The 23,550-nt window shown below is 46.4% G+C and overlaps 1 protein-coding gene across 2 annotated transcripts in view; it reads left to right on the top strand.

Moving 5' to 3' along the window:
• KCTD1 (potassium channel tetramerization domain containing 1) overlaps positions 1–23,550 on the top strand; it is a 68,736-nt gene that overhangs the window by 13,271 nt on the left and 31,915 nt on the right. For both annotated transcript variants that reach the window (XM_086472651.1, XM_086472652.1), the window contains exon 3: positions 21,103–21,281. In XM_086472651.1, coding sequence (XP_086328777.1) covers positions 21,103–21,281 — 179 coding nt within the window. The remainder of the gene's footprint in view (positions 1–21,102; positions 21,282–23,550) is intronic.

Here is a 23,550-nt window from a genome sequence, read left to right as displayed (position 1 = left end):
AACAGTGAAGTCTGGAGGAGGAGTCTTGGTTTTCTTCAACTTTCAAGCTAGTTAGAAGAAAACGAATATGATGTAAATTAAGTACAGTGTATTCTCGTCTGTTATGGGGATTGAAATCTAAAGATTTTTTTCCTTAACCTTAAAAGATGTGACACGTAAACCACGTTTTTCCTATAGAGTTTTGTTTCAGAGTAAGTGTTGGTCCTTGGGTATGTATCCCAAAAGAAATCCACTGTCAGCACTGTGGTAAAATGGCCTGTAAGCATTATGTTTGTTTTTATGCCTGCTGGATAATAAACTAGTTTCCTCAAGCTACTTGAAATACTCCTTGTAAACTAAAGTGTCCGGATCAATTTCTCATTCACATCTTATTAAAACTCAGTGAGGAAGTTGGGGAAAACATGTTTTTGATCAACGTGCTGTATAAACTAGTCGTCCACTCCATTAGTCTTTAAGCTACTTCATAAAATTCCTGAGAAGAACCCTGGTGGGTTCCTGCTTTCAGAGACAGCTTCATCCCACCTGGATGCCAAAGAGAGCAGCTCTACTGTGTGATGGGAGGGCAGGCGGGAGGCTGAGGGGGTCTAGAGAAGAGGAGACAGTTGGGGAGTCTTGGGTTTTCCCGTGTTTGTCTGACTCTCAGTCTCCTAGTGGAATACTAGGATTGTTGAATCATTTCCATGAATAGCTGTCTGCATCCAAAATGGCATGCGTGTGCTAGTCTGTTCTGTATGTTAATGCCTGCATTTTTGTTGTGGAGTCAGTTCGTGTTCTATATGACAACCTGAAATGCCTCAGTGGTGTGTTTAGTCAAAACATATTTTCTACACTAAGGAAACAAATGTAGGGTCATAGCTCTGAAGTCAGGAATTTCTTGTTGGTTCTGGTGGAAGGTGGCTGGGTGCTAGCTTTCAGCAGAGAAGAAATTAAGCTGGTATCATACTGTACTCCACTTTTTCATAAATATATTTCAAACTTCTGTGCAGGCTCTTTTCAGATCTCTCTCCTATCAAGTTCCTGCTTGTGCATCTTAATGACTAGGAGACCTCGGATCGGTACTTACGGCATCTGTTTCCATGCTTTATATATGCAGCTATATCAAAATACAGGGGTATGTGCTTTATGAGAAACTTATGCAAGGAGAAGTGTTCCTCTGGTCGGTAATGTCTACTTGTTGGCGATGGTAGGGGGATGCTTTCAGCCCTGTTGTAAAAGCAGTAGTGTCATGCTTTGGAGACTGTCAAATACGCTGGTTCTGTTGTGACTTGAAAATTAAAGCTTTGTGTTTTACTGTGGGAAAAAAAAAGGTCTATGGGAAGTGGCCACCACAACATAAACCCCCCTGGAGCGAGAAGCGTGCTGGCTGCGTACCAGCAGGGTGATACCATGAGAGTGAGAAGTTGTGCTTCGAGGGAGAGGAGATGGCAGTGTTGGAGACGGTGTCCCCGCTGATTAAAGGCCGTAAGGAGGAGGTGGGCTGCGTGGCTGAGAGCTGGTGAGAGGTGTTGACCTGGTTGCACCAGCAATCTAGCCCAAAAGAGGGTGGGGGGGGAAAGCCCTCTTCTGTAGTAACAGAATGTCGTTAGCTGTTCTTAAAGCAGGTTTTTTGGTGACTTATGTGAAAAGTAGTGGTCTCGGTCGAATTGTAGTGGGCAAGTATCCTCACAGCGGAGGAGGCCACTGGAGCTGCCCCTGAGTGTCACTGCTGTTGGCAGCCTGAGTGGCGAGGCGGGGGGGAGAGCTGCCCTCGCCCCGGAGGTGAGCCCCTGGCCGTCAGGGTGGGCTGATGGCCGCGTGGGGAAGCTCACTCTGCCGGTGGATGGTCTGCCGGGCTGTGAATGCGACGTTACCTAAAAGCAGCAGACTCCCGTACCGATTTAAGTGGAAAACCAAGACTAATGGCCAAATTTGTACTCTCAGTGTTTTTCACTAATCATGAAAAATAGCAGTTTGCTTCTCCCTCTTCCTGGCCTTGCCATCTTCATATAACTGTGCTGACTTTTACTGATGGCTTGTTGTGTCTAATTTCTTAATGAAGCAGGCGAATATATTTTATTTTATCCTGCATGGGCTTCTTTTTGTCACTCGTTCTTGTTTCCCTCCACTCCATTTCCACTCCAGGCAAAAATTATTTCCAGCTGAGAGGGGCTGGATGCGTGTCATTCCAGAGCACTTGTAAATGACCCTACAGATTCGCTTGCAAAAAGCAGGGCCTGTTTCCCCTCGGTGCACACCCCCTTTTCTCACCTCAAATGCGTGCAGGAAAGGTCATACGGGGCCAGACCCGAGGGGCGTCTGTCCCCATACTCCATGCCCACATCAGCAGCCAAGAGCAGATGGCTGTGGAAGAGAAGAGGAATGGGTGAGTAGATGATGCTTCTCCTGTGGGTCTTGTAACAGTGTTTGCCAGGTCCCCCTCGGAGGTGTCGGTGTCGTGGCAGAAGGACGTTAATCATTAAAAAGCAGATATTAACACAGTCACGCTGGGTCTGTGGATGAACGGACCCCTTCGCATTTTCCTCTCCAACTGTTTTGATGGGAATGTTGATCACAGACAAGGTAAACTTGTTTGTACTTCATTCATTAATAACAAACTATAAACTGCCCTGCCTCCCCTCGCCACAGGCAAGGCACTTGAGGAGATGCCAGGCAATTAAAGTACTTAAGACAGTAATTACAGTCAAATATACAACAAAAATAAAATCACTGCACATGATTCTTTTTTATGCTTGGTTTTGTTCTCTGCGTTTATTAAGCCACGGTTCTTGCCTCATGATTGAACAGGAGCCTCTCAACTGGTAACACCAAAGTGTGCGACAAGTTTCCCTTGGTTCAGCTGAGGATTTAATGACTTCTTTGATGGTCTCACTGGTGAATTCTTCACAGCTCTGGCAGTCCTCCTCTTTAGATGGCGCACCTCGGAGTCCTAGCACTGATCAGTAGGGAGGTGATGCCAACGCTCTCTTGAAACTTTTCCTTTCTTGCTAGTTTTCTTACTGTACGAGGAGCAGCATCTCTCTGGCTACTGTGATGCTTAGGAGGAGAAGACTGAGTTAGGCTGAGGCGTTCAGTTAATAAGCCATAGTTGGCTTGAAATATTTAAATTTAGCTGATGCATTTTAAACTTCAGACATAAGTGTCCACAAACTTGACTTATTGTGAACCTATTTAATGAGTTGGCATCCTGCAGTATAAGCTTGTATGTATGCCAGCTCAACATATTTTAAAGTGGAATTGTTAGCGGCTTCAATGTTCCAGATAAAGTACACTTTAAAAAGACAGAAACAGCTGTAATGAGATCCAGCTGGTGTGCATAAACCTTTCACATGACATAATTAAGTTGGTAAGTAATGTATGGGGAAGAGTTCTTGTTGCTTATTCTTTTGTACTGGAGTTTTACAAGGCTGTATAAATACTGTAAGTATTTAATGGGGGAAATGCAGGATTAAAAGCAAACAGCAGATGATGTATGGTACAAAAATGTCATAAACCGAATGTGTAATATTTTGGTAGTTAATATTAAATGACTGAAACTTGACAGTGTTCTGCGTGCCACCTGCGTTAGGATAGCTCTCATAAGAACACTTTCCAGTGGATTGGTTTCACTAACGTGACTGGTGTAAAGGTAGATCCTTTTATGCTGGACGATATCAGAGCGTGGATTCCTTCCGAGTAATGTTTTGACTGGACTTTTTATTGAGTAAAACCCACATCACTGTGGTATTCAAAGCAGAGTACAGACTCCTTAACTTAATCTGTTCTTCTCTTAACAAACTGTAATTACAGAAATATAAACTACATCTTCATTGACTTCGATGTAGAGCATGGAGAGGAATGTGGGAAGGCATTCTTTGTGCCGCCGTCAATTTAGTTGCCTACCTTGCAGCTGTTTCATAAACATCCTAGAAAGCTCCTGAAAATACCGAATGCGGAATGTGCCAAAAATGGTTAAAATGCAAGACTTTGTCCTCTGACAGACAAGTCCTGGCAAATCTTAGCTTGATGTTACTGCCCTCGGCTGCCCTCCTCCTTTGTGGAAGGATTTTGCTCCCTTGCAGAATCAGCAAAAGGTGCCGTGTGCCTGCGCTTCAGTGGCTACAGCAAACCTTGGCCGAGGGGTTATTGGGTTTTGGGTGCTGCCGTCGTCACCAGCAATTCGAGTTGCCGTGTTTGGTCTGTGCACTGGCACACGGGAGGCGTGGGCATTCGGTCTGTTTGGTCGGCTCTGCTGCAGGGGTGCTAACTTTGGGGAGAGGAGTGGTAAAAAAAGAGCAGTCCTAGGTGGCACGGCTGTTTGCCGCGTGATGGTGAGTCTGAGCCCTCAGCTGTCCTCATTTAAAGGGAATGGTCAGGCAGGTATCATAATGTATTTAAAGCTTAGGCTGTGAAGAGTGTAATTTACAGTAATTGCTGCTTTTAATAATGAACCGATCTATTTGAGGTGTCTCGATGCCTGCTAAACAGTTAAAATGACAGATGAATTTCAAAGTGCTGTTACCAATGTAGGTATAGTGACCTCGATCTGTTCAGGGGGATATTGTGGGGTGATTTCCACAGCCAAGATACATTTCGTTTAGGCTTCCTTCTACAGAAGGGAAATCAAATTTTGGGCTAGAAATAAACTTTCTCTTCGGTGTGGCCAAGGTTTATTCAGTGAGAGGTAAAAGGAACATTCAGAATGTGAGTAACAAATATCTTTTAGTTTTGTGGGTTTGTAAGTTCCCATAAATCAGTCAGCAAGTTCGCAGTCGTGACAACCACATGTCCCATGGTCTGATGTTGCAGCCACCACAAAACAAAACAAAAAAAAACAAAAACAAAAAAAAAAACCAAAAAAAACCCCAAACACGAAAACATCACCAAAAAAAAATGGAGGGTGCAGTCAACCTGTGATAAGAGTGGCAAGCCAAATGGGTGGCACTAAAAACCAGGGTGGTGTGTGGCAGATTTCTGACTTAATTTTTTGCAGTCTGTTGGTACACTGACAGACTCCTTAAATCGCCCTCCCTTTCCTCTGGGGATCCCCGCCTTGCCCCTTGCTACGTGGTGGAACAGCAAGCAAAAATCCATTATGGGGCTTGGAGGGAAGAATGGGCTGAAGACCTTTAATGGCTTGTTCATAAGGATTTGACGTGGGTCAGTGCTTTGTGATCCTTGTTTTTTAAGGAAACGCTTGTGTTAATGAGCATTTGTTGTACAATATGGACAAGAAATAGGTTAAAAGCGAAAGTAGCGATGGTGAGTGATTCTGTGTCTTTTTTCCTCTCTGCTGTGGGGGCTGAGGTCCCCGCGGCTCCTGGTGCAGCCAGCACGAGGAGTGGGGCGGCGCCGCTGGCCCATCCCTGCGTTTCCAGCAAGGATGAGCGCTGGACACGCAGCCCGGCGCCACCCGAAAGTCCCAGATTGGAAACCGGGGCCAGGGAGCGTTGCTGCGGCCTCGGGTCGCTGGGCAGGGCTGCGCTGCGCGCGGGACCCGCCAGAGCGGTGGCCGCCGGCGCTGGTGGGGACGTCTGCGGGAGCCCGGCGCTCCGTGTGCCCCCGCTCTGGGAAGCGGCCTCGCTTCAGCCTTGGAGCGGCCGGTTCCAGCGCTCTGCCAGCCCCTATCCAAGCGCTGGCCTGAGCTGACCCTGCTTGGCTTGAGGTCCGGTGGGATCACGGTGCAGCGGGAATAAGAGGCACTTTGTTCTCCGCCGTAGATACACTCTGATTAAGCTCGGTGGTCATGAGGCTGGATTTACTGCTGCGCTTTCGCTGTTTTGCATTGCACAACTGCACAAACACCCAGAGAGGGAGCGAATTTGATCCCTGTTTCCTAAGGATTGTGAAATTCTCCTCCTGTATAAATTTGCTGGCTGAATTTTGAGCACGGTTTATGAAAGAGGCCTTCCCTCCTATGGTAAACGTGATCTCTGTTTCTGTAGGGCTGTAAGACAAATATCCTTAGTCTTCGAGGCAACTTTTTAAGCATGCTGTCCTTAACGTGGTTCTGGCTCATCTGCCCTGCTGCGCACTTACTAACTGAAGCTGTTTAGCTGAGATGCAAAAGGAAAATGTTTCTTTGTCATATGGACCTAACACTGGCTTACAAGAAACACGGAGCGAGGAAGGTGTTTTGCAGTGTTCAGGAGCTTTCTAAAATCCTCTGAAGTGTGCTGTGGTTCTTATTTTTGGTCCTTTCCCTCCGTCTGCCCTTGCAAGTAGACTTTCTCTTGCTAATCTGCTGCCTGAAATACTCTTTGTTCAGGAAAGCAAGTCTCTTTCTGTTGTAATCAGGACTAGGAATTCAGCTGCAGGGTCACTCTTGGTGCTGTAGAGTTCACTGACCACGTTTTGCTTCTGGCAGTCCTAGCTTTGGCCCCTTTACACAGATCAATGCCAAGCTAACCCCATTTATTGCTACTACTGAATCAAAACTCTGCTTCTCCTATTTAATTTAGCTCAAAATAGACGTAATGCAAACAAGCGTCAGCATGGCAAAAGAGCCAGAAGAAAGAGAGGAAGAAAAAATGAAAACACACAGAGGGTTTTTTTGAATTAAATGTACGAAATGGTGGCAGGCTTCAGGAATTAGTTTGCACTGTATCGTTAGACCCTTTATAAAAATCAATCATCGTAATCGATTCTAATTTTCATCTTAGAGTTTATCTGGTTGTCTTCTGTTCCCTTTTCTAATATAACTTCTACTGGTTAAGCTCAGGGTCAGCCATGTATTCAGATTTCTTCTGGGTTTCTTAGTCCCAGGTGACTCTCCTGGTTTGCTTCATTGGTGAACCTCCATCCTTATTACTAGATGCTTTCCACCAGTTACCACAGCGTCAGCCTCCTAGAAGCTTCCAGACTTGCTTCTGGTCAAGTGAAGTTGCTGTTGGCAGGAGAGTATCATTCTTGGTGAAGCTGTTCAGTGCTGAGCACTTCGAACGGCTCGTCACTGCGAGATGGGTTAAGAGGTTTTGTTAAAGCCAGTGTGTCGCAGGTAAAGACTCCTGTGGCTGTCAAACCCTGTGGCTGCCATATAATTTTTTTTATGTCCCTGTGGCACACCTCAATGTGAGAAAGTGTTGTGATCGTCAGGACCTTACTTGGGGTGTAGATGATGAGACCTTGATGGCGTGATTGGCATCCAGCCACCTTTCCCGGCCAGGGCTGGAGTTAGGAATTCCACTGGCCACACCTCATTCCACACTGCTTGTCAAATGTGTGGGATAAGGCGCACACGTACCCTCACCCGTTGTTGGCTTCTGGATTGAAGTTCTGCTCGCTGTGCGGGGCGCTGAGGGTGGAAATCATGAGGTTTAGGGTTTCTGCTGAAATACAAAACGATCTTGCTGTGCATCCTTCCACTCCACCCCCTCTTCCCCCACAGAAAAATCTGCCCCTGAACTAATCCCCTTCAGTTCTTCAACTCCAGGGTGGTGGTCAGCAGAAATCGAGCGCTCAGTCGAGTGTGTCTGTCATGGGACAGAAGATGCTGCCATGAGACAAATCTATGATTTAGCAATGGTTGCTGAAGTTAATTTCTGCTGCCCTCTACTAGATGATCACCACAAGACCCCTGAAACCTTTCCTGTTTGTTTCGAATGCTCTTTTATTCCTGACATTAGAATCCGTCTGTTCCTGAAGGCAAGCTTTTCGAGTATTTCTTCCAGAGGGGAGACCAAAGCCTGTCATATTAAATGTTTGTGGGGTTTTTTTCTTGTTTCATCACCCTTCTCCCCGCTCTTACCGACTAAATGCTGCCTCCTCCTTCTGCCTGCCCTTTTCTTTTTCTGGCGGGGGTTTGTTGTTCCAACGGGGGCTGCTTCGCATTCCCGCTCCCAGCACGCGCTTTGTGTCTCTGTTGCCTCCTTTCCTCGCCTCTTGCAGGAGCAGCAGTGCTTCAGCCTCTCGGCTTCCTCCCCTTCCATGCCAGGGAGGGAGCTGATGGTTTCCTGCACTGCTCCTCTGGGCAGGAGACAAGCATCAGGACAGACACAAGCCGTAAGGCCTTCCTGATGCTTCCCTCAAATTTACCTGGTTCCAGATCAAGTCCTTTGCAGATGTTATCTCCCAGACTTTATCTGGAATTGGTCTCTTGAAGACTCCAGATGTGTCAGTGTGTACAACTGCCCCTTCATCTGTTCCTTTACCTGTCAACTTCTCCTCTTGTGATGGTTTCTTCCACTTTTCAGGTCTGTGTTGGAATGTGGTAGGTTTTCTGCACGTGATTTTTAAAATTATTGTTTCATCATAGTTGGTGGTTGTCTCTGCCTGACACCTTCTCATACTTTTGATACTCAAACTGCCTTTTTTTATATATATATATACTTCCAGATCTTGTAGTCTTGATCCTTCTTTAAAGTTGTTTTTTTCTCTATTGCAGAAGCCAGGTGTAGTTCAGAGTTGTCAGTTTGGAGCTCTAGAGGATTTTTTTCCCTTACCAGCACGGTCTCGCTGGTTATTACCACTCAGGATATTCAGTGGGTTTTCTCTGGCTTTAGTTAGATGAAGTCTTCCCCCCCCTTCCCCACCAACCCAACAAAAGATTTCTTCCAGTGTTATTTCAAAAGGGGATAATGCCATATAAAGCTTCCTGCCTCATCTGTAGTTGAATTAGGCAAGCCAAGCTTCTTGGCAAGGGCCAGATTCTCCAACAGCCCCGTTACAGAACTACCAAAAGAGAAGTTTCCTACCTAAATGCTTACCCCGTGGTGGTTGATCCAGCTGTGGCAAGTGACAGTGTGTGTCCTGGGCTGTCTCGCTTCTATATGTTTCAAAAACAACTGTATTTTGTTTAGCTTTCATTGTCTTGGTGAAGCTGCCATTTGCATTTTAATTTCAAGCTGTCCCTCAGAATCATCCAACGATGTGGCTCTTCCCTGTTGTTGCTTTGTGCCATAACGCAGCTGTACGTTCTGTCGGTTCATGGCGATGGGTCTTTACTTCTTGCTTTTCAATTTTGTGGAGATGCGTTGTACATTGGAGGCAATAAAGGCCGATAGCTAGAGAAGGTGAGACGGGCATTGCCGCTTGATTGACACGTGTAGACAGGCATAGTCTTTCCTGCTTCTTTAAACAGTTTCAGGCCCTTTTGCTGTCCAAGCCGCGGCGCTTTGCAGGTTGGTAATGACCAGAGAAGCACGAATACAAACTTAGAAGCAGGCTGTGCTGTCCAAAGAAATGTGTATTGTGTGAGATTTCATCTGCTATTCTAAGGTTGTGTGTGTGGCCTGTGGTGGTGTCAAGACAAGTAAAAGCCTTTTAGTATAAAATTAAGCATTTACTGAGCTAGTTAGCAGAGGTCATTCTGTCTACAACTAGATAGCGGGTTGCTGCTTCTTGAGGTTGGCCATGGCAGTGATGGCTTCTGTTAGCATATAGCACATGGTTATATAGATTCAGGGTTAATCTACCCTTGTGGGCAAAAAACACTACAGTTAGCTGCCAGATGGATGTTTTTATCATACGAGCCACAGTGACTACTTGGAGAAATCCCTACAGGTCTGAAAACAGTACGAATCAAAATTGTGTTCCTTAGCCTTGGATCCTAAAGTATCTTTTACACATAATGGAATCAAATGAACCAAATCTAAACTACGCTTTGTTCGTATGCCATATGGTCCTTGACTTGCCAAGCACTCTTCCTGCCTTCAGAGCAGACTCCTGTGTTCTCCTTTCCTCAAATCCTGCCTTTCACATGACCAAAAAAAATTGCCACTTGACCCCCATAGTCGTATGCCTACCATTCCTTTTCTTCCTTTGTCACTAAATGCTTTCCCAGCATTTAAGAAAACTTCAAAACCAGAAAAGAGGTAAAACAAACTAAAAACCTTCATGTGCTGCCGCATTGAAGGAACCTTTTGAATTTAACCCTGGCTGTATTTAGCTGAAGTCAGGACTTCAGCCCCTTCCTACCAGCCCCCACAAAGCATACCTCCTCCTCCAAGGGATTTAAAATCCAAAGACGGGCAGATGTTGGTATGGGGTGGGGGTCGGGAGGTGCCTGGGTCACTGATGGTGTTTGGTTCAGGTCCCATGTGCTGTGTGGGTAGCCCGTTTCCAGAGCCCTGGGGAGCCCCCATCCTTGTGTGCTGCCTTGAATGTGTGTTTTTAGCAGGAGGCTGAAGGAGCACCGGGAGCACCCGTGTGGTGCTGCGCCGCCTGTCCCGAGGTGTTAAGTAACCCACGTGCGTTTTGAAATAGCTAATGATAATACGATTTCTCTCATGATAGTGTTCGGCCTTTTTCATTCTTCTGCTTGTTATGAAATCCGTAGGCTGATAATTTTAATGGGAGTTACAAAAGGAGAAGAAAAAGCCCCAGCCAGCCCTGGAAATGCATGGAATCGTGGTAGAGCTGAGTAAGTGCTCCCTATTGCAGTCTGTCTTAACAAGGACTTCCAAAAAGCCTGTCATCTCAGTAAGTGCAGCTTTTACCCTTCCCTCGCACTGTCCTCCCTCTGGTGGGGCTTCAGTAGGTTATAGGTTTTGAGAGAGAGGGTCGTTGGCTTTGCTAAGTTCAGCTTCAGAGACCTGCTGGGAGGGGAGGTGGGTGGGAGAGAGGAGGAGAACCCAGCAATGATGCCAGGGCTCCTAAAAGTCAGTCCTTTTTGCCCGTTGCGTTGCATCGGTCCTGGAGGGAGTGATGTATGATTTAAGGTTACAATTTTGCACCATATTCTTAATTCTCTACCAGCCTGAACTGTAACCGTCAAAATTGCAGTTCTGTTTACATCTCCATCATAAATTAGATAATTACAAATGTATGGCTTTAAAGCCCTTTTGTGCCTTTTTTCCTGCAGTTAGGTTATGGATGAGGCTGGCTGTCTGTTTGATTGTCTAGTCCCGTAATTACTAAGTGGACGCAATGCCTTCAAAATGACCCTTCCATCTGAGAATATTTTATTGTTGGTTGCTGTAAGAAACATCTGGAGAGTGCTTAGAGCTCTTGGGTGTTAACAGCATTTCAAAGACACGGTTTTAGTGGATCTGTATAATTTGTCCCTTTCCTTTCTCCTCTTCGTATGGCAGGAAGAGCTAATAGAGGCTTCCTTGTGTTTTTCTTAAGCCTGGTAAGGTGATTCCAGATTTAAAATTCTTCAGATAATCCGAAGGAGGGTTTTTTGTTGTTTGCATGTTCAGTCTGAAGTAGAGAATGTTCCGTTGATATGTCTGAAAACACATCTTCTCGAGATGGGTCAGTATTATCTCTTTCTGCCCCTAGGCAAATTAATAAACCAAATTTTAAAAGTGCAAAGGAAAGCAGGCTGCTGGCTGATTCAAAGGGAGAGGCTATGTTTTTCATCACCACCCTTTCAAAGCCTCTCTGAATCAAAAGAACCATTGGATTGCGAAGGCAAGACCTATGCCACACCAGAAGCTCCCAGTTCAGCAATTTTCCCAGGGTAAAATTATAACTCATGTTTCCTCAGCACAGGCTGTAACTGGCAGCGTTCCTTCTACTTCTAAGGGTGAAATTGCTGGGGGGGGAACAGACATCTAATGTGCCTCTGGAAGTTTTACAATGGGTGTTAGCCTCCCTTTGTGGAAAGGTAGACGTTCTTCTGGAACATACCCAAGGGCAGGTGCTATTCAAACTGGAGTGTAAATTAACTTCAAATAAGGCAGTATGGGCTTATTTTTGTTCAGCTTGAGAGTCAAATCTAAAGAAGAAGAACCCCATTTCTCAAATTCTGACAGTTCATGATGATCTTCCAGTTATCCCACTGAAGTCTGCATTTTTATGGGTCTTTAAAATCTTCAGATATGACTGTAATTCAAGATGTTAATCTTTATTCATGTACTACTGATAGGATCTTAACTCGCAAACAAAACAGATTTTAGCAATGCTTGTTTTTTGGTGTTGCTTCTCACCAGAAGATTATCGGACAAATTACAAACTCGATCCGAGAAGAATGTAACCAGTTGGTTTCTTTCCCACTCAAATTTTGACACCATCTTTAAGGATTTGTTTAACTTTGCATTCAAATGTACCAGCATGGTTCTGGCAAGCAGAAGTCCTTTCCTTCTAAACCCAGGAGGGAGTGTTGGGTTTTTTTTTTTTCCATGCCCTTTTCTTATGTAAAGACTCTTGCAAAATATGCAGAGAGTGCCTGCTAGAAGTGGATAAAAGGCAACAACTCTTGAGTGAGAAGTCTGACAAAAAATTACACTATTAATATATGTCAACCTGCAAGGCGTCCACCTGGGAACAGCTGGGAGATGGATTCGAGAGCTCCCCTGTCCCTTCCCATGCCCGTTCCTGGCCTGAACCCCACGGACATGCACGGGGTAGAGGTGGTGGTTGCACGCCTGTCTTCGCTGGTGTGCAGGGGATGAGCTGGGAGAGCCTGCATCCCTCAGGGAGGCAGCAGGAGCTGTTGGCTGTGCTGTGCTGGGTTGTTCCTAGGGACTGGGGAGAGCTGCCGGAGAGGCTGCCCCTTTCAGGGAGGACGGATGGACTCTGGATGGAGCCCCAGAGGACGTAGGTAGGTTACCTGCAGCGGCGCTGGCGGGCCACTCCTCTTGCAGCAAGTCCAAAGGGTTTGGATTGATGCTGCTCGCTGGAATGAATGAAGCCTTGTATGAAGGAGAACTGGTCTGTCATCTCTGTCCTTTGCCAAAAGGTGAACCTCTCTTTGTGTGCTTGCTTTCCTATGAAGTACAGGTAAATTCGTGTTGTCTCTGCTACCTGAGGTTTGATAGAGGTAAGAGAAGAAAAGCGACCTATTTTCCAGGTTTAAAGGAAAGTAAATGAAGCTGTCCTCGGGGCGGCAGAAGCAAAGACTTTTCTATCAGCTGTAGTGTTGTGGGCAGGGCTGCCAGGCTGCTGAACACTCTTCAGACCTGGCAGCCTCTTTCCCAGGGACTGCTCATCTTCATAACAGTGATTCCTTTTTTTTTTTTCTTAAGTGTCCACAATAACTGCAGCCTTTTTCCGCTGAGACTGAGGGATCTCTTGGCACTTGCTGGCTTGTAATCGTTTCTGCGCTATCGGGCAGGATCCCTCTTTTGCCTGTGAGAATAAAGAAGGTTGAGTGAAGGTCACTGAGGTGCTTTGCTATACACCTCATGAAATACTTTGAGCTGGACATGTCCAGTTAGAGAAGGTTCAGGCTGGGGAGTTACGCTTCCTTTTGGTCACTGCTAAATCAATTTTATTGCTCGTTTGAGTCGAAGCCGGTGCAGAACAGACCAGCTCCTCGTGGAGCAAGTGGCCTGAAATGCCAGCTGTCCCGTCGGCTCCTATCACAGGACGCCACTAGAAGCAGCACAGCAGGTCTGTTGACCTTTGGTCTGATGTCCTCCTGCATCTAAACACTGCGTCCTCCAGCGTGGTTAGGGGGTGGTTTTGCCTGCTGCATCCTGGGGTGAGCACCCTGTGATTATAGGGTGTCAGGTGGGCAGTGGTGTGCTGTGCAGTAATTGAGAGCAGCTTTCGAATCCGGTTTTGCTTGTAAATTAAATGGCCGCTTTTCCCGAGAGGGGGTTGAATCGGCGCGTCTGAAGACCATAGAAGTCGTCTGCTTCCCTTATGAAAGCCGGAGTGGCTCGGGGAAATGTGTGTGTTTGGGGGTAGGGAATGTGGGCTGGACCCCCAAGTTAGACACGGATTTTTTTAACATAATGCGATGGGCTGGATATAGGCCAAAGATCCTGCTTGCATTGAGGGCTTAAGTCCAGTCCTGCGCCAGCCACGTTTACCACTTGCTTGACCAAAGCACGGAGGGTGTGCGCAGCAAGAACTGGGTAGGCAGTGCAGAAGAAGAGAGCTTTACTTGCAAGGCCTGAGTGTAATAAATTAAAACATTTGGGCAGGCCTCAGCACTGCTTACCCAAACAAGCAAAGGGCTGAGTTAATCTTCCATAAAGAGTACAAATTTATGGAATATCTTGAGGGAGGTATTAAACTTTTGTCTGCAGTTTCAAGGCTTAGGGGAATCTTCAGAGAAGTTATAAGCACTTGAGAAGGTACACGCTGTCTCTGTAAACTTGACCTTTTCCGGGTTTTGGACTTGCCTTTACTGCCATACTGGCATAAGCACAGGTCCTCATTTAACTCCTGTCCTTATTCCTAAATCCTTTTTCTTCAGGTGATTGGAGATTTTTCTTAAGGTCTCGGTGGCCAGTTTCTGTTGGAGGTAGGGTTAGAGCTGTTCTGCTGTAGCTGGTTGTGTGCTACAGGCCGGGCGCTGGGATTCTCAAAGTGTCTTCAGGCTCTTGTCCAAGGGCATTTTCAGCTGTCCTGTGTCTCCAGGTAGGCAGCTCTCCATCCAGCACAAATAACCTCACTTCCCGCAGCCCCTTGCCTTTGGTTCTCTGCACCTGTGGCATTTATTCTAGGTCCTGATCAGCTCTGATGAAATCCCAGCAAGGCTCGTTTTATTGAGGAAATGCAACCACAATCTCTCCAGCACTTGCAGCACTAAGAGGGTGTACGTGCTCAGCAGCGCCGGCACTTGGAGGACAAGGAGGCTGTGAGCAGCCAGCGAGTGGGATGTGGAGCAAGGGACCCCCATTTCAAGGGACCCCCATCTCAAGGGGCCGGATCGGCGCTCCTCTGCCTTGGGGCCAGTGCCTCTGGGACAAGGAGGATGCAGCAGTTGAAATTGTCCTGTCAGGTAAGTGTTCCAGTCACCACTGCTGTAGCCACTGTGGTGTGACAGGGGGTCCGTTGTTGCCTTTGTAGGTTTGACCTGTATTTGGGCTACTGCAGGATACAGAAGAGAGCCTAACACAGTTCCTGGCACCTCCAGGAAATGGTTTCAGCCAAGGTTTTGTTTCATGATGGCCTATAGCTTACACCCTGGCTCTGATGGACCCCTCTGGGTATCTCTGCCCCCTCTCTCAGGCAGCCTTGTGACACCCACCTTTCCAAAATGCGTTGCTGGGTGTATTTCTGCAAATAATACCGAGTGCTGCAAACGTGGCACTTGGGGTGGGAGGAGTGAGCAGCGAGCAGCTGCTTGGTGTAGTAGTAGATCTTCTGCTGCACTTGGGTACCTCAGCATCTCGAGAAGACCTTCCTACTTCTGAAGCTCTCCATGGTGTTTGACTGCCTTGTGTAGGGTAACTTGACCTTCGGTCACATGTTAACAGACATTCAGGATTTAAAATGAGGCTTTTCCTCCAGGGGACCTGGTGTCTGGGCTTAGCGTGGCACTGAATTGCAGCTGATAGTGTTTTGGGCCTGCTTCTGGTGTGGCATTCAAACACAATTGGTTTGGAGTTTTGCTTTGTAGTTCGTAATGTTCAGAGTCAGCAATCCTAAAGCTCACAGCTGGGAGAGACAGAGCAGTGAGATTGTATTGATGAAAGGCAAAATATGACAGTGCAATCGGCATATTTTCGCTGGGGAAAACAATGCGCTGTTCTTTGTTTTGCAGACCCAGCGGCACCAGTACAGCCCAGCCGTGTCCTCGGAGAGCTACTGGCCACCGGTCTAAAGGTGAAGGAGCAGAAGAAAGGGCATGGATGTGCTTACAGGTGAAGACTTTTTGCCAAAGATCTGGGCAGCTTCTTTACGGTGGACTCTTCAGAGTGAAGGTGAAGAGAAGGCACTCGGTGGCACGCATGCCTTAGAAGAATGCAGCGTGCATGCTCCGTGTTGTGCACGTGGTCGTCTTTGGCCACCTTGCAGGGCTCTGTCTCACGGCCCAGCACAACCTGGTGTCATCTGTGGGTGCAGCATTCCGCAGCCATAGCCAGAGAATTTGGTGTGAGGACATCACCAGCCCGTAGAGGTGCCCAGGGTGGGATTTTCGTCTTCCAGCAGGACAAGCACCTGGGCTTCCTGGACGCGTAGCTTTGTATCTCTGCGTGCTTGCTACGGCTTCCAGAAGTGCTGTTTGTACTGTACTGATACTGTTTATGGTGAATAAATGCTTTCTCCAGCCTCTTTGTTGTGGCGACTCTTTTTGCTGAATTGAAAAAAAGTGGGGGGAACTTATTCAAGTATTGTGGTGAGGCATGATCGTGATCTTTTTTTTTTAATCTTTAATGAAATGTTTGTTTTGAAAAAAGTACATCCTCACAGTGGGGACACTTGTGCCGGAGCCAAATCTGAGAGTAGTCCTAATGTTCCTGGTTTGGATGGGGGACTTGAACTGGGCTTTCCCACATCCCACAAGCACCCCGAAGCATCCGCCTGCTGTTTATTTCAGAGTCGGGTGCGTAGCCGTCCATGACACTTGAGTGATTTCTGCTTTGTACTGAAGGAGAAGGGATTTGTCTCCAGCTGCTGCAGTTGTTCACTGTTTGGATTCATCCCCCATACAGGGGGATGTATGTGTTCGGAGGAGACTTTTCTGCTGGAGGTGGCTGATGTGGGTGTGCTGACTGCTGTTGCCAGCTCTGCCTGGGCACCAAGCTTTTGTGAGGAGAAACACTTCTCATGGCTTTCTGTTGTGAAAAAAAGATAATGAATACAGATTTGATGCTTTAGAGTAAGCTACTGCATGATTATTGTTTCTAATGTCTAGACTAGATAACACAAGCTCGTCCTCACCTCCCCCCAAAAAATTCAAGAGTTTGAAATATGTAAATTTGAGTTTCTCGGCTGTAATAATTGCTGGGACTGTGACAGGGAGCATCCGATAATTTCAGAACTTGATACAAAGGCCAGAGCTGCGGTATGTTGAGTAGCAGATAGACACTCCTGCTTGAGCTGGGCTGGCGCACAGGGGAGATGTTGGCTATAGTGATCCTGGCCAGCAAGGTCTTGACCTGCAACCTAAAATGATCCCCACGGTCCAGTGAGTCAAGAAGGTGTTTGTACTCGAATGTCGGTCCTCCTGTGAGAGAGCTCGGGTTGTCTTGTAGTGGCGTGGGTTTTGTCAAACGGTTCTGGCTTAAGAAGGGAACTGGAATGACTTTACTCAAGACCAGTGTGTAAATAACACTTCTGAAACCGCTGCTAATCACAGCAGTCTAACGTGAGCGAATGTTTTGAGGGGAGGAGGAAGCCTCCTGTCTCTTTGATTTTTATTTTTTTTTAAATTATTATTATTATTATTTTTACACTTAGCAGCATACTGTAGTGACTTGCGTTCTTCAGATACCTCTTATTTCTTCCGCTTGCTACCAGACGATTGACAAGGTTCCGGTGGTGGTGTTCTTTGGCAGACCAGTTGCATGGGTGCACATCTGGGCCCTACAGCTACTGTGTTTTTTCAACCCAGATGTAAAAGCTTATTCTTTAACAATGTTCTTGAATGGCGTTGGGGAGAATGTGGTATAGAAGAAAAAGTCAGGGAGAAGAGATCTGAAAGCTCTCCTCCGTGGTGCTCGGTCTCCTTTGGTGGAAAGACTTCTAAATCATACAGGTTTTTGTAAATCCCAGAGAGGCGGCGTGCAGGCAGGGCTCCTTTGGCTCCTGTAGAGCTGATGGGAGGGCTTGCCTAGAGCAGAACATGGTCCAGATCTGCTCAAAAGACCTGGGCCTGTGAACTGCTTGTTGTTCAAAGACTCCTTCAAATATCAGCAGGAAAGCGGAGGAGCCCCAAACTGCTGTAATAGAGCAGTGTTCTTGTGTGCTGAACCAAAACTGAAAAGTTTTATGTGACCTCAATGCCTTCAGCCTGCCTAGTGCACAGATTTGAGCACTTTTGAGTGTGTAGTTTCAGTAATAAATTCATTCCGATTGGAAATCAGAACTCATTTTTTGGAAAAGTTGGGGGGGGGGCAGAATCTTCAAGTACTAATAACAGTAAATGTTTTACAGGGTATTTGAAGTATTTTGGTCCACAGGAACAGTTGTAAAACCTGGGATTGCCTGTTCTTCCTTAGTTTTTTTGTAGGGTAAATATTAAAATGTTTGAGAAGAAAAGGTACCGAGTGAAAAACGGACTGTTGACAGATCAGGAAGGTCACTGCCCATCCAGCCCGCGCAGGCATTAGCTGTGCTTTGTGTCCCACTCGTGAATAACGTTGGTGTGGTTCCCGAGGCAGACAACCTCTGTGATCTCCCGTGTGGGAACAGCCGTGGCTGAGCCAGAAACCCTTCCTGGCTGCAAGTCTCACCTGCCTGACTCCAACAAAAGCTTCTGAAGAGCTTTTTGATCCTTCTGGTCATCAACTGTTCTAGATAGCTTGCTGGATCCCGCCGAGTTCTGTTTCTACGACTCCCTTCTCTCCTCCCGTAATTGTTTCTGAAGAATGATGTTTGTAATCGCTTCAGGTGGTAGAAGCTGAATTGACCAGCAGTGCCTTGTTCTCACCACTTTTTACCTAAGCTCGTTCACCTCCGTGTTTGCAGTAAGCCACAGCAGGCCGTGTACTTCTTCAGAGGGGCTGTTTGCCCCTGTGTTACCCTTTTCGTAGCTGAACCAATACATTGATTTCCCTAATGCAATGATTTCACTCTGATCTGTTAAATGTCAGAGTGGTCTCAATGCCGTGCCCTTTGGGTGGTGATCTGTGCTGTGGCTGTGCTAGCCCGTTGTGCCACGTAGAAGAAATGGGGGGGGTTTTAAGCACCCAGTTCTCTGAATCCCATTTCTGCTTTAATTGCTCTGGGGCAACTGCAACAGAAATACTATTGCCTCATTTCAGAGTGGTCTCCAAAACAGTAGTGAACTGGTTTTATCCAGGGAAATGTGCTTCGCGAACTAAGGCTGGAGCAAGGTCAGCGTTATTGTATTTAATATCTAAACCTTGAGCAGATAAGCGTTGTTTCTTGAGGCACGATACATGCAGGTAACTTGAATGGGGAATGTTGAGAAGGAGGAGGGTGAAATAAGATAGCAAAAGGTTTTACTATGAAGCGTTTTTATTTCTTGGGAGTTTTAGTAGGTAAACTGGGTAAATGGCAGCTTGGTTACGTCTCGTGTATGGAAACTGGTTCCCTTTACTTACGTTGGGGGGTTTTTTGGAGGGGTTTTTTGGTTTTTCTTTCCTTGTAAAATGCCCACAGTCCTTTGACCTATCTCCTGTCCTGGCAGTGATGTTTATACTACACGTTCTGCTACGGTTTCAGGCAGCCGGCGCTATCGCAGCTCTGCTGAATGAGGTCCCAGCCTAACTACAATATTAACCCTGCAAATCTGTTCATTTTCTCCCGAGCAGCCCCAGGCAGGGGATACAGGAGAATGTGTCCAATTGAAAAACTGTTACAGGCTCCGTGGTGCTGCAGTGTGCTAAATTGCAACAGGGCTGTGTTTTTCTGCCAGAGAGGATCCTGCCCAGGGAGGTGGCAGTGTCTGTCTTGTACAAGTTACAGAATTTGTTTTTTGGTTTAGTCTCAGCCTTCCTTGATGACTTTTTTCCAAAGTTTGTCTGCTTTTAAGCACTGAAGTGTGTCCCCTTCCTTGCACCCGCTGCTTTCCTCCTGCTAATTGTCCAACATGTGCTTCCCCTCACCCCCGCCCCAGTTTGAATCACTCCTTGCCTCGTTACTTTCACCCTTCCAGTTGTTGTTTTTAATTTTTTCTTCATTATTTTACTAAATATCGTGCTGCAGATCAGTAGCATCTTGGGTGGTGGTTGTACCACATAGCATTTATAGCAGACATTAGTTTTGCATAGCGTGTGTACCTCATTTTGTCTGGACTTGTCTTCATTGTGCTGCAGGCGCCTCCTCAAGCAGTTGTAGTGATTAAGCGTGGTATTTCTGCAGATTTATATTAACTTCTGCTTATAGAGAAACAGAAGAAACCCAACCCTTCCCCTGCCCCAACATCTAAACTAGATGTTTTTCTTCATCCCCTTCGTTTTTATCAGTAGTTGACCTACGCTTGCTTTTGCGTATGAAAGAAAATTAGTTAAGTACCTTGTGGTTTATAGATGCCTTTTGTTACATATTACTTGGATTTATTGTGCAACATTGGCCTGTAAATCATTTCAGTTAGACGTTTACCTGGCTCATGTTGCCTTTATGGTTTGAGTCTCTCAACAGCCATGAAAAATGGAGAAATGACGTTTTCGGTGGCGGCGGACTTTGCTAGTCCGGATACCCCGTGACTCTGTCTCACGGCCGTGCTCCGCTGCTGTGAGGTTTGCTGCCCGGCTCTGCAGAGATGTTGACAAGGAATCCATCCCCTTTTGGAGCTGAAAGATGTGTCGAAAGAACAAAGAGAGTTTTGTGATGAAGTGTACCTGACTTCTCGCTGCTTTGCTTACCTTTTAAATGTAAAACCTAGTCATTTGCAAGGGCTTGGAGTTCTCAGGGCATCCCTGTAAGATTCCACCGGTTCGGAGCTCTCCTGCAGTCGAAAGCAGGGTTGTCTCCAACCCGCCCTCGCCTGCCGACTGCCTTTCTCTGTGAATCCCCACCTTGGAGGGCAGCCTGCCCTACTGGCTCGGGCCCGGCCCGGCCCTGCCCTGCCCTGCCCCACCCGCCGCGCGCGGGCTGGCGCTGCGGCTCTGCCTTGGGGACTCGAAGTTGGCTTCCTCGGCAAAGCATCGGCTCCCGCTCCGCTCCCGGAGCTCGCCGGCCTCGGGAAGTCGCTCAGACCTGCAGCCTCTGCGGGGCGCGTCGGGGCATCTGTCGCCAGACGTGTAACTTTTAAATGGAAAATGTCTTTCTCAAAGGCTGTCGATGTCCAGGGGTCTGCAGTCCGTGAGCGGTTGGCTAGTCCAGGTGTTTCTGCTTCTGTTTCCGTGATATGTGAATTGGGAACTCGAGAGAAGAGTGTGCAGGATGGAGGAGCTGAGGGTTTGTATTTCTGTTCTGGCGGTACGGCAGTGACGGAGGGCTTGGGAAGGAACTGAAGGTCTGCCTGGGGTCGTCTTAATTAAGGAAAACAGCAATTATTCTTGGTCTTTCTGTCTGCAGCTCTTTCTGACAGAGCCTTTATCAGCTTTTAAATATGAGAATGAGCTTTTTTTTATTATTTTGTATGGGTTGTCTGTCATGAGCAGTATTCAGGAAGAACTTGTTTTATTGAACATGATTTCTACTTTGTGCCTTTTATCGCGGCGTTTTGCCCCACTCTACCTACTTAAAACGTAGCCAGTTAAGACTCTTAGAGCTGGATTCATTTTAAAAACTGCCAAATATTTGTCTGTGCTTTAATAAAAAAAAAAAAAAGTCACAAGCTGAGACTATGAGACAGTGCTATTGACTGGAGACTGTGGGTTTCTGTGAGGTTTTTAAGGAGATCATTAACCCAGGTCTATCTCTTCACAGGACAGTCGGCCCAATATGTCAAGACCTCTGATCACTAGATCCCCTGCATCTCCATTGAACAATCAAGGCATCCCCACTCCAGCACAGCTCACAAAATCCAACGCACCAGTTCACATTGATGTGGGTGGGCACATGTATACCAGCAGCTTGGCCACGCTTACAAAATATCCCGATTCCAGGTAACTTTAAAAAGCTTGTTCTGCATGTCTTTGGCAACTCCTTTTCTTCCATTTCATGCTTGGACGTCCTGGGGCTGTCTCAGAATGATAAATTTAGTTCCTTTTGTTTCAAAATTAAATTAGGTTTCTTTGTTCGTAGGAGGTTAGAGACTGACTTTTCCTTCCCTGCTGCACTGTTTCAGACAAATGGCACTTCTTCAAATCCCTGTGTGTGTGTGCTAAAACAAAGTCGCTAGTAAAGAGCACTCACTTTCTACCACTTAGAATTCTGGTTTTATGCCAGGGCACCCGTTCTGTGGTTTATTACATTCAAAAACTGTAGCGATGCTGCATTGAAGCCCGAAGGTGGGGGTGTTGGGGTATTTGTTTTGTTTCTTTTGGAGCAGTAACCGCTCTCCTGTACTATCAATGTGTAATCTCGGGTGTGTCACTTGAGGTAAAGGCAGGGTTGAATGTAGCAAAATATAGGACAGCATCAGCTGAATACTTTTTATGGAATCTTAGGACTTTTCAGATAATTACACTCTTAACTCTCGCCTACCTTCTGAATGAAGCGTGTATGACTGGCAGCTTACTGGTGTTAAGCAGTTAGAAGACTGCACGCGTGAGCAAGTGGTGTAGGTAGAGGAGATGGAATAAGAGTTCAGCTTTAAGAAACCAACAGGGCATTGAGCACAAAGTGTGGATGTTAAATGGTGGTGATGGCAGATAAACGCTGTAATGACATTGTAAGAGCTGGTTATCAGTGAGCAGGCGTTGATTGTGTCCGCGGTGTTAGTCTGTACCTTGCCCTTCACCGCCAGGTCCTGCCCTGGGGGGAAGGCAGGGTTACCTTCGTGGTCTTCCCAGCGTTTGGGGGCGGGGGGGGGTGTTCAGTTTCTCGATCCCACAACTCTGGCTCGCCTTTCGGAAGGGTGCGAGGCGCGCTTCGCGGCATGTGATTTTGTTCTGAGCGTGGGTTTCGCTGGGACGACTGCCTCTGCAGCGTTGCCTGTGTAGTTTGAGGTGGGACTGGAGTAGTGACACTGGGAGCTGACAGGGCTGGGGGACGAGAACAGTAAATGAAGGCGTGTGAAAGAGAAACAGCTGGGCACATGGCCTTTCTTACGACAACCTCCTCAAGGAGAGCCAGGCAGAAGGAGGTAGTAGAAGCCCTGCCAGGGTCTGATTGAAGCAGTGTCTGGGAAAACTTAAACTGTTCTTCAAAAACAGAATCTATTGTTTGGGGGAACTTATTTTAGGACCTGCTTGTGTTTAACTACTAGGAGTTGTGATTACTTAGCCTTTTTTCAGTAGCTGGAGTAGTGATGGTGTCTGAAACTGTTGTGTATGCAGTATGAGAGGCTTTTGCTATTAATACATGCAGCTTCTGTTTCCATGTCAAATTCACTGGGATAGCGTATTACTTTTTTTAAGCGAAGAAGCACTGAAATGTCTTTCATAAGGATGTATGGTGGCAGTGGAATTTAAGCTTAATGTATTCTGTGTTCAATTGAGCCATTGTAGCACTTGAAAGTGGAAGTTTTGCCTGTAGTATCAAAGTTGGTTTAATAAATTAAACATTTTAAAGCTCTTCAAACATAATTTAAAGAAAACCCAAACTCTGAGTTACAGTCATTCTGTTTCAAGTTGTTCTGACATGTGTTTGTGTTTCAGTTCTGACAGTAAGTGTCTTTTGAACCCCTTGATGACTGAGTATTTCCAGCATAGCTATTAGAACCTGGAATTCCCAGCCACTTCCAGAACCTGAGATTTTTTTTTTTTTTCACATTAGCAGCTTCAAAAGAGCAATTACTAAACTTTTTTTGGATGTCAAGACAATGGCATGAAGCAGTAAGCTGGTGATCGTGCTATAGTAGTTTGTTTTTTGTCTGTGAGATTTTACCTTGATTTTTTTTCCCAATGGGGGTCTGTATGGGGGTGGGGAGTGGGGGGGGTGTATATATATGTGTATATATATATATATGGTGAGCACTGGGTACAAATTATCCAGTAATATTTGGACCTTAATACAAGTTGTTCCTTGGAGCCTGACCCGGTCAGTCTCTATCTACAGTCTACTTTGTTAGTGTTAGTTAATCCAAGGTTTTGGTCAACATTGGTTGTATGTTTTGGTTTTCTACCAACATCACATGTGTAAGATCAAAACTAAGGCAGGGTCTCATAGCTAGCTTTGGGTGAGTTGAAGCTTCCTGAGGCTTACTGTCATCTGAAGTATTGCCTGTGAAAAATAAGGTCTTGATTATCTCTCCTGAAAGAGCACTGCTCC

This window comes from Leptosomus discolor, chromosome 13, assembly GCF_034619465.1.
Source record: "Leptosomus discolor isolate bLepDis1 chromosome 13, bLepDis1.hap2, whole genome shotgun sequence".
Lineage (NCBI taxonomy): Eukaryota > Metazoa > Chordata > Aves > Leptosomiformes > Leptosomidae > Leptosomus > Leptosomus discolor.
Note: the sequence above shows the minus strand (reverse complement) of the source record. Positions and strands in the feature narration are given on the sequence as shown.